Source organism: Netta rufina, assembly GCF_964035555.1.
Source record: "Netta rufina genome assembly, chromosome: 11".
NCBI classification, from domain to species: domain Eukaryota; kingdom Metazoa; phylum Chordata; class Aves; order Anseriformes; family Anatidae; genus Netta; species Netta rufina.
Genome location: NC_140134.1, coordinates 21932006 through 21949602, shown reverse-complemented (window position 1 = coordinate 21949602; position 17597 = coordinate 21932006). Strand labels below are relative to the sequence as shown.

Genomic DNA, 17597 nt, shown 5'->3' with positions numbered 1-17597 from the left:
CTGCTGTGCAGTGCAGACCTGGGTAAAACCAGGCCGGGCAGGTGACAGCCCCAGCTTTACGAGGCCATCAGAAGCGTTGGGCTCCTCTCCTGCACGGAGGAGCCGAGTGACCCCAAGAGCCTGCTCTCACTTACGTGGGGCTGCTGCACTGCCTCTCGGCGCTCTGCACGCCCGCGCCGCAGCTCCGCGAGCAGGCAGCCCACGAGCTCCAGGGCCCCCAGCTGCCGTCGATGGCATCGGGACGGTAACCCACTGGCACGCACTCGCCGTTGAAGCACCACTGCAAAGGGAGAGTGCAGGAGAAGAGAGCCCAGGTAAATGATGTGCAGTTGGACCTTGAGTTGGAGAGCCCTGCCCTGGGGGAGCACTGAAGCCCAGCACCCGTATTGCCCTGTGCAAACCCAGCTTCACTCACTCCAGGGTGCCTGGGTGTCAGCCACGATCTGCCAGAGCCCAGTTCCCCTCTGTGCTATGGGATATTCAGGGATGGCAGGCTGTCTGAAGATTCAAATGAGGCAACAGATCCCCAGCACTGACCCTTAATGTGCTGAGCAGAGGCACGTGCAGGTATTTTTGTAACTTCACAGCATTATGCTACCATGGTCAAGAAGCCCCTGTAGTGGCTGGGGCTGACGGCACAGCAGGGCCTTTGGGTACCCACCACGTCCCTGCAGGTTGCCAGCCCCTCCACTGGGCAATGCCAGTGTGCCCCCAGAGTGAGGGCAGCGAGGTGAGCCCCTCCCCATGCACTGCAGTCTGCAAAACTTCAGGTTTTACACTTTTCTGGCAAAGACCTTCCCCTGCACGCAGGACAAGGAGGCTCTCCATCTCTGGATGGGAATGCTCCCACTCACCTTGTTCTCCCCGCATGCTGTGCCATCAACGGCAGCGTCCAGCTTGGAATGGCACGTGGTCCCCACTGTGCACCACAGCGTGTTGCAGACGCTCTGCAGAAAGCACATTTGCACAGGACGTGGTTACTGCACGGACCAGCTCACTGGTACAGATCGAACTCACAGGGAGAGGGTCGCCCCGTGCAAAGCCCCCGCCACCAAAACCCCCCCTGGAGCTGCCCGAGTTCATGCAACATTGGGAGAGACCACAGCTTACGTCCATGTCATCACAGAAGGTGGAGTAGGCACCGTACTGCAGGCGACACTGATGGCCAACATCGTAGAGGACGCCCGGGGGCACCAGGGGGAAGTCCAGCACCTCCCGGGCAGGGGGGTCATCCAGGCACAGCCCCCAGCCCCGGCTGAAAGAGAGACACCAGGGCAGCGTCACTGCCTGCCCGCTGCAGTCCTGAGACACCCACTGACCCCCCAGCATGTCCTGGTGCTCCCCGTTGGAAAGCTTTGCCTGGGAATAACTCCCTGCTCCTTAGATTTGCAACTAGCTCATTAGCAAAGTCCTCAGCCGGGGGGGCCTGGGCCTCAGTTTCACCACTCAAGGTGAAGGGTTTCGCTGAGCAAACATTGCACTGCAGAGAAGCAGATGTTGTCCTCGCGTTCATACACCAGGCTGGCTCCCGAAATGTCCCTACGGATGCTCTGGCTCTAGTGTCAGTGCCCTGGTAATAAAAATAAAGTGAATTGTCAGCAGCAAAACTCACTCACCCTCATATCTGCCGCTACAAACAGTGCTCAGCCTGTGCTGGACAGCATGTTTTTAGAAAAGAGATATTAAAACGGAGCCCGAAGCGCTGCCAAGGCAGCTTGTGGCCCCCTGCCAGGCTGCCTGGGAGCCTGAGAGGCTGTTCCTGGCCGCCTTGCTCCGCCGCGAGTGGTTTTGCTATGATACTTCCCAAACACACAAGAAATTGTCACTAGTTTAGCTTACAGTGTTGATTTAAACAAACTTGTTTCCAGCAACGCAAAGTCTCCAGCGTGGGTTTCGGAGCAGATTAGATTACTTCAGCTCGTTGTGATTGGAAACAGGTCTAAATCAACGTGAACCAGGATTCCTTTCTAACCCAAGCTGCCGACACGGCCCAGCTCGGCAGCAGCAGGGAGCGGGGCTGGCAGGAGGTCGGGAGCCACGGTGAGCACCCACTTTGTGGGGTGCTGGCAGGGTGACACCCGGCACAGCAGGCACCCGCTGCCCCTCTCCCCTCCTGCACCTGCGGGGTCCCCACCAGGCACCTGCGAGCCCCTCGCTTGGCTGGGAGCAGCCCAACATCGCCTCAGCTTACAGGAAAGCTCCTCAGCCCCAGCGTGGGGAGTGGTTTAGATTCCTTGTTGACTGCCCAGAGGTATGAACAAAATCTATTTCTTCATTAAATATTATACAGTTATCCTACGGTGCCTTCAGCTGGCCTCCACCTTTTGCCAAAAAACTTTACTGATCCAGCAAAAATTGGCATGAGTTTGAATCTGGCTTTGAAGGGATCGACAGTAACCCACACTGCAGTAAAAAATCACAGGGCTCTGCACTGCATCTGCCTCTTTCAGCCTGTTCATTAATGAGCTAGATGATAGGATAGATGGCATGGTGATTAAATCCCCATGTGCAAGGAGGCTGGGAGGATCTGCAAATACATTTGCGAGCGGGATTAAAATTCCGAAAGCTCTTGGAGAACTCCAAGAAAGGCCCAAGAAGACAGGACTGAATTCAATAAAAACAAAGGCAAGGATTTAAACTTGGGAAGAATGAGCTGCACAAACAGAGGAGCTGGAATGGCTGGAGAGGAGCACTGCTGCAGGAAGGGCTGGGTGCTCGCAGCTAGCAGGGTGCTGCAGCCACGGGCACAGTGTGGGTCAGCCAGGAGGAGAACCACGGGAGGAGGCTGGACGAAGACCTTCAGCACTGCAAGAGGAGGTTGAAAACCTGGTTGGCTGGTCTGGAGAAGGAAAGACTGAAGGGAGACACGGCAGTCAGCTGCTGGGAGGCAAAGGGAGCCTTCTCCATGCCATTGAATGCTCACAGAGGGTCGCAGAGCCCCCTGCCCGACTCGCAGCAGCAGCGGGGCCGTGATGCCATCGAAGGCACAAACCATTTTCCAACGTTAACTGTTCAGCAGGGCTCACCCTCTTCTGTAAAACAATCACCATCATCTGAGAGGGCTTTTTTTCCCAACGCGAGGTCTGTTCCAAGCACATCTAGCAACCCCAGGTCAGCAGGGTCTCATTTTTTGGCTCGCTCCTGCCCATTCTCCTGCCAACACTGTACGAAAACGAGCTCATGTCTGCGCTCGCAGCAGGCCTCTCCTTCGCCTCGGGGATGTCACAGCCGCGGAGAGACGCCTGCTGAACTCTGCTCCACTCTTGGAGGAAGAGCTGCCCCTTCTGGGAGGGGAGCAAAGAGACCAAAACACCACTGGACAAGCAGACAGATGGTCTGCTTCTTCCCTGCCGCAGCTAACGGCAACCCAAGGTTATTGCCAGCAGGAAATGCTTCATCTAAAAGCGAAGGTTAAAGACAAAGGGCCAAGAACTCTGTAGATGCGAGAAAGCCCCATTCCACTGAAAGCCAAAAATCAACAATCATTCACCCTACCTCGGGCCATTGGCCGGGATTTAGAAATGGGAGCTCAGCACCAGGCAGCCTTCCTACCACGCAGCTCGCAGCCCCTTGTGAGCACACCAGCCCCAGCCAGAGCTGCTCAGCCGCTGCTTCTGGCAGATGCTCTGGCTGTTTTCTAACCTTCCCGTGACAAGGAAGAAAAATGTCCCTCCAGTGCAAGACCCTGGCTGACAAATGTAAAACTTGGGCCACGTTCCTAAGAATTTAATAACAACAGACTGCAAAATCAGCCACAGGGCACTAAAAATAAACAAATGCAGGAAAGAATCTGGCCTGGTTTCATCTCCTCACGTGGTGCCTGCTGCCATCACGCATTCGCCCCAAGCACAGCCTTGCTCCTGGGACGAGCAGAAAGCAAGATCAGGTTCTCTGGGGTGCTCTGAGTGCTACAAACCCCAAGTGCCATGGGAAACTTCTCCTTCTGCTCAGCAGCTTGGATGTGCCTACGTGCTTCCAGACGGCCACCCCTCTGCTAGGCTGGTGCAAGCGACCCGTCGCTGACACTGGAGCTCAGAGGAGCAGAGCCAGCGCCAGAATTTTGCTGCTGGGGCAACCATGCTTTGGGAATCCCGACAGCTAAGTCAATGAAGAAAAGTGCTCTAGCTGTATTTGTTCAAGCAACAAGCACTGTGCTGCTGCACAAACGCTCTGTTGCCTTTGCATTCAAATACTCATCCTTCCCAGCAAGGACCAAGGCAACCGAGCAAGTTAGAAATCCCCCTCAGTGCCCTGGGGTTGACTTCTGAGACCAGAAAGTCTTTTGCAGACCCCAAAGCCCAACCCAGCCCCAAGCTGTGGCAGCCAGCTCGGCCCCGAGTACGGACACAAAGGGAAGAGAAGAGGAAGCGAGGACTTACTCAAGGAATCGTGTGATGTACTCCCGGCTGCAGCGGGACCAGGTGAGTGGGGACGTGTCATACAGGAGCTGTGGAGACATGATGAAAGGTCTTTTCCCAACTGGCTCACAGTCATTGCTGCTTCCATCATGCTGAATCCCAAAACTGTGTAAGAGCACAGTCCCACAAAGGAGAGGTGAGCTGCATGCCCGCTACAACCACGCAGCTTCTCTGCTTTCCGAGACGCTACACCAGACATTAAAAACATTCACAGCTTCGTGGGGACTTGCTAATGAACAGGGAGTAGAGCACTTGGCTATCTGGGAAACGGGACCAGAGACACCCACAGGCTTTGTCCCATGTGGTAGGGGACAGGCTGCAGTGGGGTTTTATTAAGAGGATGCCAAGAGCATGCCCTGGATGAGCTGCCGTGGCCAGCAGTGGCAAGCAGGAGGCTGCTTGGTAAGCTGGGGAAACTTGGCTGTGCTCAGGGCTGTTCCCAGCCCCTGTGTCCTGCGACACTGCGAGCAAGGGGAACAGCCCCAGGAGCTTGTGTGGCCTTGCACTGGAGTAAACCAGGGATATTTTTGCTGTTTTGAAGTGACAAAGCCAACGGACTGTGCTTCATGCAGAGAGCATGCAAAGCAAGCATTTAGCTGAACAGATCTATATTAAATCCAAAATTTAATATGATGTATAATTATTACATGGAACTTTTCCCAATGTACGTATTTTACACAAGATTTTTACTTTAGCTTTCTTACTGTCAACTCAGCCAAGAAAAAAGTAATGAGAATATTAAACCAAGTCAGTTTAATTAAACTTACTGGTTACAGACTTACTGTACAACTATATCTGTTATGGACTATGATGTTCAAATGACCTTCCCAAGTTTAACTGAAATCAGGACAAGCACAATTCTGTCACTGATGCTATACACTTGGACTCTATTTTAAAACTTTGCAATGAGCAGCCCTCTTCTCCACAAACTGTAGCATCAGCAACACAGGAGAACTTGCATGTGTAATTTGTCTGTGTTTTCTTGGACATGACTTTCATTGAACCTGGAGCAATCAAAAACTTAACTCTGGAATGAAGTTCCCAGGGTAAATTCCCCTGGATTCAGGGAATTGCTCGGCAACATCCTGCCAACTTCTACCTGTCCCTTGTCAAGTCCTGACTAAACCATGCAGAGGACAGAGGGCAGAAAGGAGAAGAAGGAAAGGGGGGTACCTGTGTCCTAGCTCATGGGCCACGGTGAAGGCCAGGGGCAGCCCTGTGTCCTCATTGATGTTGCAGCTCCTGTGGGGCTGGCACATCCCCGCCACGTGGGACAGACCCAGGGTCTCGCAGGGTCTGTTCATCGCTGCACAGATGTCCTTCCTTGGTGATTGGAAACAACAACACACAGCAAAGAGGGGATGAAGACGGCAGGAACCAAAGGACAACACGAGAGCGAGTGCGGGCAGGGCTCTGTGTGTGCAGAGCCAGCCCAAGGCAGCTGCCCAGGAGCAAGCCCCCGCTGCCTCCCCAGCCTGGTCTAAGGGGACGTGTCTGAGCCCAGCAGATGCTGGCCAAACAGAAGCAGGAATGGAGACATCCAAACGTCTTTCTGCAGCAGAAAGATTTATGGCCTTTCCTTTCCCCTTTACTCTCTCGGTATCCCCAGCTTATTAGAAAGACTGATTAATGTGAACTGCAAGCCAGGTTGGCTACGTTTATTCCATTGTATAAATAAAGCTGATGCTGGGAATAATTAAGCAATCACTACATTTCTTGGGGAAGTACATCCCAGGGGTGCTGTGGTCCAGGGCAGGGGACCTCCAGCCACCCAGGATGAACAGCTCCATCGAAGTGCACGGCCTTAAGTGCCTTATTTCTGCTACAAAGGAAATCTCCTAAAGAAGATAATTCTGTTGTGGGTTGTGAATCACTGCACAAACAACCACGATACTGCCAACATCCAAGCTGCTGCAGCCTGAAACCATCAAACTACATTTTGACTGCAAGGTACATAAACTTGGCCAGAGGCATGAATTCCACCCAGCTTCATGGGAGGTTAGGGGCCTGCTCTGAGGCTCCTTTGCAAATCCCTGCATTCATCTGCAAGGGAAAAAGGAGAGCTAATCCCTGTGTACATCTGCTGCAAGGATCCACCCACTCTGGTGCTTGCCAATAGGGCTGTGGTGAAAACCTGGATTGGAAACCCCAGCTTCTACTCAACTGGGAGCTGTCTCCAGGTTTAAACCTGAGGTTTGAGACCAGTTCCTGCTGTCAGGGTCAGGTCACCTTCAGGTTTCTTGTTTTATGTTGTGCTGTATGCGCAGGCATCCAGACAGGGCTCAGGTACAGAGAGTGAGATTTTACATGGGGTGTCTCAGCTGCCACTGAGATGTGCCCCTGGCTGCCTGTGTCCCACCTGCCTGCAGCCACTGGAGGAATTTCCAGCTGGCAGGGTAGCACCTGAAGCATAAAATTAGCCCACAGGCACAATACCTTGTGAGCAGGACTGCAACATCGTGATGTAAGGGATGGGAATCTCCTTTCACGTTGATGCTCTTCTGCCACTTGCAAAAGCTTTTCAAGGTGTTGTCTGCATGGTGGGAGATTTTCAGATCCTCCTGTCAAAACAATTAAAAGTCTGCTGTCATACTGCTGACAGACCTGTTTGTTTTTCAGGATGCAGTGGTAAGGGGTCTGACCTCTGACACATCAGAGCGAGATCAGGAGTAACTGCCATATAGAGGGAATAGCTTCGTATCTTATAAGATACAGGTTGGGTGGGAATACAGCCCTTTTCCACTTTCTTTTCCTCTGTGATTCAACCGAAACATGAAGTCACCCAACACCGGGGGTTAAGTAACACTGCAGGAAAATATTCCATCCTGGCTGATGTGCTTTAGAGAAGGATGCAGCTGGGCAGCCAGCCCGAGAGGCGTCAGGCTCCCTGCGAGCAGCCGCTGCAGCTGGGGAGCACAAACAACCACCGGCGGGACGCTCCTCGGGGACACAACGAGCTCCAGCCACCCAGCCCCGGCCCCAGAGCTGCCTGGGGACCACCACTGCTCCAGGTTTGGAGGGATGCTGCTGTGGGCAAACAGCACCAGTGGCATCAGGTAGTGTCCCACGGGTCACAGGATGGGAGGGAAGATACTGGCGCAGAGTGAGTGGCTGAGTTAGAAATTATTATAAGAATTAGACTCCACAGCTCCTCTCACCACGCAATCCTCCTAACTTTATCATGGCTGCAGGCCTTACAGAAGACAAGGAAGTGAGGCATGGGAATCTGCATGAATCTTACACAAATTCATCCAGGCAAACAGCGCAAGATTGACCTTAGAGGCTTTCAAGGCCAGCTCTTTGTGTATCCCAGTCTGGCTGCCAGGATGGAAATGTGAGTCACTTTGTTTTCTTCTTACCTCTTCGGTCTCCAGCAGGATGAGTCGCACTATGGCGATGTTGATAGGGTTCCCGATGCTGGCATGGTGGAACAGCCCTGCCACCTGCAAAACACAAAGGCCAAACACATAAAGCTCCAAAGAAAGACCTTGCCCTGGGACAGTTCTGCTGGTAAATACATCTGCAAGGCAACATGGGCTCAAAGGGAAGCTACTGAAGGTTGTTGACAACATCTCGGGTAATTCCCAAAAACAAAAGACAAGACCAGATGCAGACCTGGCCTAAAGCAGTCCTGGCGTGACGACATCCGTTGGAAACTGCTGTAGTCTGTGTAGCACACTGAAACTCAACCAGAAATGCCTGGGGAACCACTTCTTCCTTCACTCCCTAACAGACATGTTTAACATCTCAAATCCCTGTGCTCTTGCAGTGCCTTCACCAACTGGGAGAAACCCAGGGATCTTACCTTGACATCCTCTACCCAGTCCCACCCTCTTTTTTGGCCAACAACCAAGCCCTCTTCTGAAATGCACATGGCTGTTACCACAGCAGCAGGAGAGCAAACAGACTGTACCAGCTCACGCTGAATTATCTGCTTGTCTTGCGGCTTTAGGGAAACCTCCTGGATTTTTAAGCCCACCACGTTCATGTTTTGACTCTGGACATGGCCCTGGGCAGCCTGCTCAAGGTGGCCTGGCGTGGGCAGGGGGCTGGATGAGGTGACCTCCAGAGGTCCCTTCCCACCTCAGCCAGGCTGATTCTGTGACTCCAGGCAAAACTAACAGTGGCACCCCGGCTGTGCAGGATTAGTTTGTTAGCACACCAGACCATCCAGTTATGAGTGGATGTCTCCAGAGAAGCTTGAGTTCAAGCAGCAGCATGAGCCGTTGAGGCATTTCAATGAAATTATCACAATTAGCTTTTAAAGCCTGACTATGGGTTTCACATTTAATGCTCCCGTGGTTTGGTGCCAGCAAAACAGCTCAGCTACAGTCTGGTTCTGGGCTCAGCTCCTTCCCTTGGCTGTCCTCAGGGGCGCTTTACCAGGAAAGCCACTCACAGCTCTCTGCTGGCACCGGCTCTGCAGCATTTGGGGATGAGGTGAGGAACACAACAGCAGCTGCCCTGCAGTGTTCCCTTCATGGGTGCCTCTCATTGGCACTGCCAGTGCTGAGTTCAAGGGAGCCTGAGCCAAAGATCCCACGTCCCTGTGGGTCTTTCCTCCTGCAGGGAGGTTTCCTTATCCTCCAGAGGCAGACGGAGCACCAAGCAGTGCAGAAAAGCCCACGTGCAGGCAGGATCGGGCTGTTTGTCGAGAGATTTGCTGAGGTCCCACTAGGGCTGAGCCCTGGCAAGCCCAGTGGCCCTTATGTCTCATAGCTGCATCTCCAGGGACCTGGCAGCTCTGCGGTTCAGCAAACCAGGACTCACCATGTTCATCACGGTCAGCACGTACTTCTCGATGTTCTCACTCCCGTGGTATTCTATCATCTTGGTGTCTGCCACCACCAGCGTTTCCACCCACTTCTCCTTGCTGATGGAGCGCTGCTTTATTCTTCTCTTCCTGTGTTGTTTCTGTTCCCATCTCTCCCGCTGCTTCTCAGACCTCTCCAGATTTTCCCGGGATTCTGAGGAAATTAAATAGGAAAAGAAACATTTTTAAAATTATTTTTAAATGCCAGCAGCATTGGTAAAATATCACCAAGACCCCCGTTTTTTGAAATAAGGGAGAGAACTCTCTGGTGTTGACAAGGAAGCCCCACACTCAGAACCCAGAACCTCCTCGCAATTTTGCTGTGGTGTATGCTCCAAAAAATCACTGGGAGTTGAAGACTTTGATCTCACTGTGTTGCACAGCAGCATTAGCATGACAGGAAAAAAAAAAAAAGAAAAGAAAAGAAGAGGAAAAAAGGCATTTGAAGTAAATTCTTTGAAACAGAGTTTGAATATTTTGTGACTAACACGCAGCCTCCAGAGCAGAGCAGCACTTATGGTTCATGTTGACACATGAATACAGGCAACCATGGAGAGATGCTTGAGCATGCACCACTGAGAAACACCAGTGGCTCAGTAGGAGAGTAATCCTACATTTCTATTTTGCTGGGAAAGAGCAAAAAGGATAAACTCCATGTCCTTGAAGTTGGACTGATGTCTTGAGACAAATCCCAAAGATCATCCCCTGTCCCAGGCAAGACCGAAATACCCGCAGGGTGCACAGAGATTTCCTTGGCCACATGGAGACAGAACCTTGGGTTCCTGTGCTGCTTGTCCCTGGAGGAACAACAGGGACATTCATCGGGCTGAAAAGACACACGACGCCAGAGGAGAGCTTTGCTGCTCCTAAGGCACACCAGCAACTGGGAATTCTCAAGCCGAGACTTTTCCTGTGACGCTGCTCCAAGATCAAGGTCAGGGTCAGCCCCAAGCTGGGTAAAGGCTTTACAAACCACACTGCACACAGTGGGAATTGCTTTTATGACCAGTTTCTAAGGGCTCTGCCTCACTTTGTTAACAATGGACTTTCACATTTTATGGACTCTACTGTACTTGAGCTGTGAAAGAGTGTTTTATCCCCCAGACTGAAAAATCCCAAGTATCTGGATAATTTGATGAATTGCTGATACCACTGTGACAGTTTAATCACAACGCCTTCCTTGGAGCTTGTTTTCATTGCGTCCTTTGCTGCTGAGCTTCCATGCGGGACGTGGAGGGACTTCAGCAAGCTCGTTGCCGGCGGCTCCCTGGCTACCAAGGAGGGTTGCAGTGGCATTTCCCCGGGAGATCCCCTTCACACGCCTGCCCAGCTGCACACAGAGGCTCACACCATGCAGCACAGGGGACTGACAGAAGCTGAATACCAGGTCAGCCTAACACCATCTGGCAGCGTGGTGTTTTGCAAAGAAAGCCAGCAAGACGTCAGTACAAAATAAAAGACTTGAATTTATACGAATCCTGCAGACTTTCAGTTTCCTTTCCAGGGCACATACATCACGGCCACGTTGCTGGTCTGTGTTCCAGAAGAGATCCAGGTGTGCTGCACATTGGCCATATTACAACCAGTGAAATCCCTTTACAAATGGATTTTAGAGGCTTCAAAGTCCAGAAGGAGCCATTCTATTATCCCCGTATTCATTTAGATTACCAGAAGAATGCCTAAAGACAACCTGATTATAGAATAAAGCAAGGTTTCTGGAAGCAGAGAGCTCTAGGAAATAAGCAAATCACCACGCATTGTCTGGAGGATGCAGCTTCCAAGACCCAGACTAGTAAGGCACCCAGGCTTTCCAACAGCTTTGCACTGAGAGCTGCAGAGGGTCCTTAGCCAGAGCTGGCAGCTCGCTGGGAGGCCAGGCTCCTGGGCAGGCAGTGTTGAGGAATGGGGATGCTGCCCAGCTTCCCAGGCAGGGAGTGCCCTCACGTTTAAACCCTGCTCTGCACTGCTGGCTAGGAACATACCCTTGCTGCCTCTCCTGCCTCCAGGATGTGTACCTAAGGCAAACACCTCCCCATGACACGATTTTGCTGCAGGCAGACAGCCAACTTCCATCTATCTCAGCTGAGTTAAAACAGCCCCGAAATCACAAGGGCAACACAGACCCCAGAGCAGCTGGACCAGCCCCCAGGGATGTGGGGTTGTGCTCCAGCGGTCGGGCTGCCCGAGGCACTGATTGCTCCTCTTCACAGCAGCAACCAATTTATGACTAGCCCTGAGACTTCACCGTGGAAAAGACTTTGAATGCCCTTCTGTAAGCGTTGTACGCTCTCCTTCCCAGCACCAGAGCCCCAGCCTGTGCTCCTGTGCTTGTGCCATGGAGCCTCTGAGCTCTGCTCCAGCAAAAGCCAAAGCCCTGCCAGCAGCACAGGCTGCAGGCCCTCCTGGACCTGCTCTCAGGTGACAGCGCTGCCCATCTGAGCCGCCACCTCCTGCCTTTCCCAGGACCTGTTTAGTGGGGCCAGCCCCGCAGATGGGGAGCGGGTGGGCCACTGAGGAAAAATGCTGGGTTTCGACCCCACCAAAAAGCAGGAGGGGGAGCTGCTGTTGTGGAAATCAAGTTGGTTTGTAGACACTACTGCAAGCAAGGTGCTCCAAACAAGAGTTGAATCTGCATCGCAGTAACACTGCAGGGCAGAAGGATCAAGGAGACAACCTGGATCGCTGGACTAAATGGGAGTTCTGGAATTCAGCTCATGGGAGCCAAGTTTTACTCTGAAAGGTCAAAACCTGATGCTTGCATGTAAACGAAAACAAACACTGCCTCCACATCACAGGGCGCTTGCAGCAAGGCCGGAAGAAAAAGATGAGAGCAAGAGGCCTGAGGTTCAGCATGCACTGGAGTCATGTATGTGAGAAACATAAGCAAACACAGGAAAATTGGCAGGAGAAAAAAACCCTGCAATAATTCCTGTGACCTGTGGGCTGCAGTCATAAATGCCACAAAACCTCTGCCTGCTGCTAAGCAAGCAAATTTTCCTGAGTCGCGTTTTGAAGCGGTGGTCAGCCTTCCCACAAGAAAAACGCTCGTGGAAATTGCTGTGTGCCCACGCTTTTGGAAACTTGGCCGTCCTGCAGCGAGGAGCCCCCTGCTCGGACAGACCCCAACCGAGCAGCCCCGTGCTGCCCCCCGCCCCCAGAAACCACCACAAAACCCAGGGCCCATCACCACGAGCACATGGGGCAGTTGTGCCTCAGTGCTCTGAGACACAAAAGGGTTTCCTTGCCGGCCAGCTAGGTGTCCTTTATGGCTAAAAGCTGGCTACTGGGAGCTTATCTCAGGAGCTTAACGCTGGGTTTTAAGATAACCGTGTCTGCTGAGGCACCTTAGGGGACCAGGGGTCTTGTCACCGTGCACTTCAAAACTGCAGAACTCAAATCGTGAATCCCAGGACCCGGCTGCCACTGGCCCATGGTGAGAGGCAAGAGAAAGGAGACAATACCTTGCACGCCGCAGGCTGCCCGCGCCGCCGCCTGCCTCTTGCCTTGCTCTCCCCGGTGCTCAGGAGCGTGGCGTTTGTATATCCTGTGGGGCTGTGCCACTCTGTCCTCGGGAATGCTGGCGGCCACCGGTTCGATGAAATAGTCCTCGTTCATGAGCCGAAACACGCCTTTCTAGCGGGGAGAGACAGAGACGTCACCGTGAGGCCACCCGCATCGAGCACACACACACCAAAGAACCTGGGAACGGGAGAGGTTTGCAAAATATTGCAGGGAGAAGCAGGTCCCCTCTGAAAATAGTTTTGTGGATATTGTGAGCTCTAAAATCCCAGACCAAAGAGAACAGGCAAGCGGGGACTGATCATTAAGGGAACGGGAAGCTAAAGAGATCCCAGCCACAAAGTGCCGGGGGTGCTGAGCTGAATGGTGGCTGCGCTGAGGAGCTCAGGGGCTGCAGGGCTGCTGAGGCAGAGCAATGCCTTCTCCAGAGAACCAGAAGCAGAGCACACCAGGAATGTGTGTGTGCTGTGCTTCCTCCTCCATGCTCACACCGCCTCTCCCTGACCTTCCTGGAGAAGCTTTGCAAAGCCCAGGGGCACAGCCCGAAGAGCGGCTTTGAGGACAGTGCAGCCCCAGTGTTTTGAGCAACTGCTGGACCAGTGGAGATGTTTTCATAACGAAATCCTCAGGAGATGAAGTCAGTTGCTTCTGGCCTTTTGCACTAAGCCCCGTCGCTGTAAACTGAACCCTCAGGTTGCAGACTTCCTGTGGACAAGCAGCAGCAAACCCCTGGGGAAGAGGAGGAGGAACCCGCAGGAGCTCTTGATCTCAGCAGGGACTCAAATCATGGAAAGTCAGTGTCGGGACAAGGAGCATCGCATCCCCGTGCAATGAGGAAAGGATGTGTTACCGGGACCTCTCCTACAGCAGGAAGCGACACCCTAAAACTTTCTTTGGTTAATTACAATCCCCTGACCCTGGTCCAAATGCAAGATGTTGTTACGGAGTCACCCAGGACTCCAGAGCCCCAAACTGCATCTCAGGAACAAACTGATCTGCAAGCACTTGCCTTTGCTGCACGAGAAGCTCTCTGAATGGGCAGATTCACACCCAGACACCGAAAATTCCTGGGCAGGGGTCTGCAGCTGGAGCAGCCCCATGTAAACCTGCTGGGGGTGCCCTGCAAGGGCTGCGTTTTGCCCCAGGGAGGCTCTGCAGAAGCACTGAGCGGGTTGCTGTCTGCAGGAAGGTCTGGTTTGCTCTGTTTAAAGCACGCCTGTTAACCTTATTGCACCTCGTTTGTCACAGTCCAGCTCAGTGTTACATTGCATTTTGGAATCCTTGACAGGAGGCGTTTAAAGTCTTGAAAAAGCACTCCCAGAAAGGTGAAGCCTTCAGAGAAACAGATCCCAAAGGTGGGGACGGGTGTTGAGGTACGATTACCCTGTGCTACGCACGTAACAACTGCCGGACCAGCTGCTGAGAGCACATGGCTAAGAGCTGCAGAGTGCTTCCAGTAAAGCAAGGCTGGGCTTGACATCCCACGCATCCCCACCATGTGCCCACACAACATGCTCCTGCAGCCCGTGGCACTGAGCCTCCCGGCTCACAGCCCGGAATACCTAGCACGATGCAAGTGGCATGTTGGTAACAGTGAGTTCACTGTAACAAAGCTCAGGGACAGGCTTTTCTTTCCTAAATAATTCTGTGAGACACACAGGACATTGTTAGCGTGGTTTTCCGTGGTTTGGTGTCTGACAGAAAGCCAAACGTTTCCAGAGCCTCGCATGTTACGAGTACATGTGTGTGTTGTCCATGCAATACTCTGAAGGGAGCTTTACGACAGCTTCTATTCCCGTGCACATTACAGCCACCAGGATTTCTCTCATCCAAACATCCACAGAAAAATGAATTGAAAGGTCGTGGGTTCCTCCCAGACACATCAGTCTATTCTGTATCAGAATGAAAGGCCTGGCTGTTTCCTGCAGCAATTATCCCCCTGAAGTCCCTCCAGTCCCAGCTCCTTGGGCAGAAAAGCTGCTCAAAGTCACGGAGGGAGTCAACGCGAAGACAGCCACGGAGCTCAGACCATGCTTCCCAGCTCCAGGCTGAGCTGCTTGCCCCTTCTTGAGCTCTGCTCCCTCTCTTTGGCAGGCTTCCTCCAGACCCCACGCCCTCGTTGGCAGAACCCCAGCTGCCAAATTGAGGGTGAGAGTGCAACCAGAACAACCAGCCCCGACTGCTCAGGGAGCTGTGAAGTGCGGGGTGCCGACCACCCTCAGATGCTGCTAAATTTGGTGGGAAAAGCACAACCTCGACACCTTCCAGGATGCGCCCAGCATGTTGCACGGCCTTGCCATGCTATCCTGCCACAGCCAACGCTTCTGGACCACCGGACACACCAACACCTCCCACAGCAGCTCCACTGGCACCAACACTCCTGCAAATCTCTGTGAGATGTTAAACCCCGTGGGGACCCGATAGCTGTGCCAGGAAGGTGCAAGCTACTGCAGACACGGCGTGAATGTGCCTTGGTGAGAGCCTCCACCCCTCTCTCATTAGTGACAGTGGCTTTCAGCAAAATTTCCCTTCTTAACATGCCACAACTGCCTTTGAAAATATTGACAATTGAATAAGACTGCTGACATCTGCAAAACCTAAAGGAGTTTCACTACATACGAGCCACTACCCTGCTGTGAACAACCAGGCTCCAGGCTTTGAACAACCTCGTTTTCAGATGTGTTTGTCGTAATCCTACATTTATATACTGGAAGACAGATGCAATATGAGAATCGCTGTCTTTGGGAATTTGGACACAAACACAAGTAAACACAGTCCCAAGAGTTCCCAAACCGCTGGAATCCATGGGAAATTTACAGTCAGCCCATCCACAGCAGCATCAGACCTACACAATGAGATCTTGACTCTGTTGCTGTCAGGACTTTTGCCATTACTTTCACAATAAAAAAAATGATTTCACACAGCTTCTGCTATTTTTTTGTGGGTGAGGAATCTCAGTACTTACCAGGCCATCACACGTGCTGAGCGCGGCCAGGCCGCCCTTCAGGGTCCGGCTCTGAACCTCCCCAATCATGTGGCAGGAGTTGTAAGTGTGAGACTGGATCTTGGCGTCAGCGATTCCCCCGTATCGTCTCTCGCTGACGAACCCGGGCGCGAGGAGGTTGTTGTTGAGGCTCAGGTTGAATTTCAGGGGTTGGCCTTTGTAATGCATTTCATAGAAGGTGAGAAACTTGCTCTTGGAGGAAAGAGACCTTCTGTGAAGCACTCGGTGGGACAAATCGTAGGACAGGAAGGCTCCAGTCTCGTCAACCTTGATCGGATGAACGATGTCGCTGCTTGATGACCACAGAGCAGGGTCTGCAAAGAAAGGGTTTTCGTGGTTAGCTTTAGGGTTAATCACCTTTCCTAAGTGGGGTCAGGCACCCAAATATCTGTTGGATCTGTAAGTTGTGTCCACTGCTGCTGCCAGCTGCCAGTGCCTGGAAGCTAAGTGCACTGTCCACACGTTCACTCCCTTCACTGCCCTCCTGCAATGCATCTCCACCTCTCCTCTCCACTGGCTGGGGCCAGTCCTGGTTTCAATGCACACAGTCCTGCTGTTTAACAACTACAGGGAAAAAAAAAAAAGAGAGAGAGAGAGAAAGGAGAAAAAGAAAAAGAAAAAGGAAAGGAAAGGAAAGGAAAGGAAAGGAAAGGAAAGGAAAGGAAAGGAAAGGAAAGGAAAGGAAAGGAAAGGAAAGGAAAGGAAAGGAAAGGAAAGGAAAGGAAAGGAAAGGAAAGGAAAGGAAAGGACAAAGAAAAGAAAAGAAAAGAAAAGAAAAGAAAAGAAAAGAAAAGAAAAGAAAAGAAAAGAAAAGAAAAGAAAAGAAAAGAAAAGAAAAGAAAAGAGAAGGAAAGAGAAGAGAAGAGAGAGAAAAGAAAAGAAAAGAAAAGAAAAGAAAAGAAAAGAAAAGAAAAGAAAAGAAAAGAAAAGAAAAGAAAAGAAAAGAAAAGAAAAGAAAAGAAAAGAAAAGAAAAGAAAAGAAAAGAAAAAGAAAAAGAAAAAGAAAAAAGCTCCCACTTTTGAAAGAGAGGCTGGAGCCCCACAGCAGATGCCTGGCAGCAGGACACCTCCCCGTGCCCGGAGCCCCCCAGTGCCCCCACCGCTGCCGGCCGCCGCGCTCCGGGACCGGAGACCCCGGGGGGGATCCCGGGGGGAGCCGGGGGCAGCCCGGGACCGGCGGGACCCGCACCGGCAGCACGGGGGCAGCCGCGGCTCCGCACCCCCGGGCATCCCCAGAGCGTCCCCGTGCACATCCCGGCGGGCATCCCCAGCACCCCCAGCACCCCCAGTACCCCCCCCCCCAGCACCCCCCAGCACCCCGACCTGGCTGCCCGGCGCTGCCTCCCTGCCGGGTGCTCGCGGCCAGCGCGGCGGCGAGCAGCAGGAGCCCCCCGGGGCCCGGCATGGGTGCGGGCGACGGCACCGGCGGCTCGGCGCCCCGGCGGCGGGGCCGCGACGGGCGGAGCTCGGCTCCGAAAAAAAACTGGGGGGGGGGGGCAGCCCCGGGCCGGGCCGGGCCGGGCAACGATCGTGTCCCGGCCCGCGGGGCCGCCCCGCCGCTGTCCCGGCCCCGCCGCTGCCCCCCCGGCGGCCGCCACGGCCCGGGGCTGCCCCCCGGCGGCCGCTGCGAGGGGGTGTCCGCAGCACCCAGGGGCCCGCAGCACCCAGGGGCGCTCCGCACCCTCCCTGCAGTCTCCTCCACGAGACTGCCACCTCTCCCCCGTCCCACTGCACAAATGTCACCGAAAAACGACGCCTCTTTGAGGCTTTATTTGGGCTGCCATTTCCCCTTGTATTGATACCGACACTACAAGGTTGGTTTTTTTCCCTTTTTACATCTTTT

General features: G+C 53.1%; 1 protein-coding gene across 1 annotated transcript in view; it reads right to left on the bottom strand.

The window, feature by feature from the left end:
• The window catches only part of ADAMTS7 (ADAM metallopeptidase with thrombospondin type 1 motif 7), a 45209-nt gene extending 27996 nt beyond the window's left edge, over positions 1 to 17213 (bottom strand). Inside the window, exons 1-11 of the mRNA XM_084293280.1 lie at positions 17078 to 17213; positions 15716 to 16068; positions 12693 to 12864; positions 9189 to 9385; positions 7778 to 7861; positions 6855 to 6979; positions 5592 to 5741; positions 4380 to 4523; positions 1111 to 1255; positions 855 to 947; positions 135 to 280 (exon numbers count right to left, since the gene is read on the bottom strand). Coding sequence (XP_084149406.1) covers positions 135 to 280; positions 855 to 947; positions 1111 to 1255; positions 4380 to 4523; positions 5592 to 5741; positions 6855 to 6979; positions 7778 to 7861; positions 9189 to 9385; positions 12693 to 12864; positions 15716 to 16068; positions 17078 to 17159 — 1691 coding nt within the window. The 5' untranslated portion in view covers positions 17160 to 17213. The remainder of the gene's footprint in view (positions 1 to 134; positions 281 to 854; positions 948 to 1110; positions 1256 to 4379; positions 4524 to 5591; positions 5742 to 6854; positions 6980 to 7777; positions 7862 to 9188; positions 9386 to 12692; positions 12865 to 15715; positions 16069 to 17077) is intronic.
• Between the last annotated feature and the right edge of the window lie 384 nt (positions 17214 to 17597).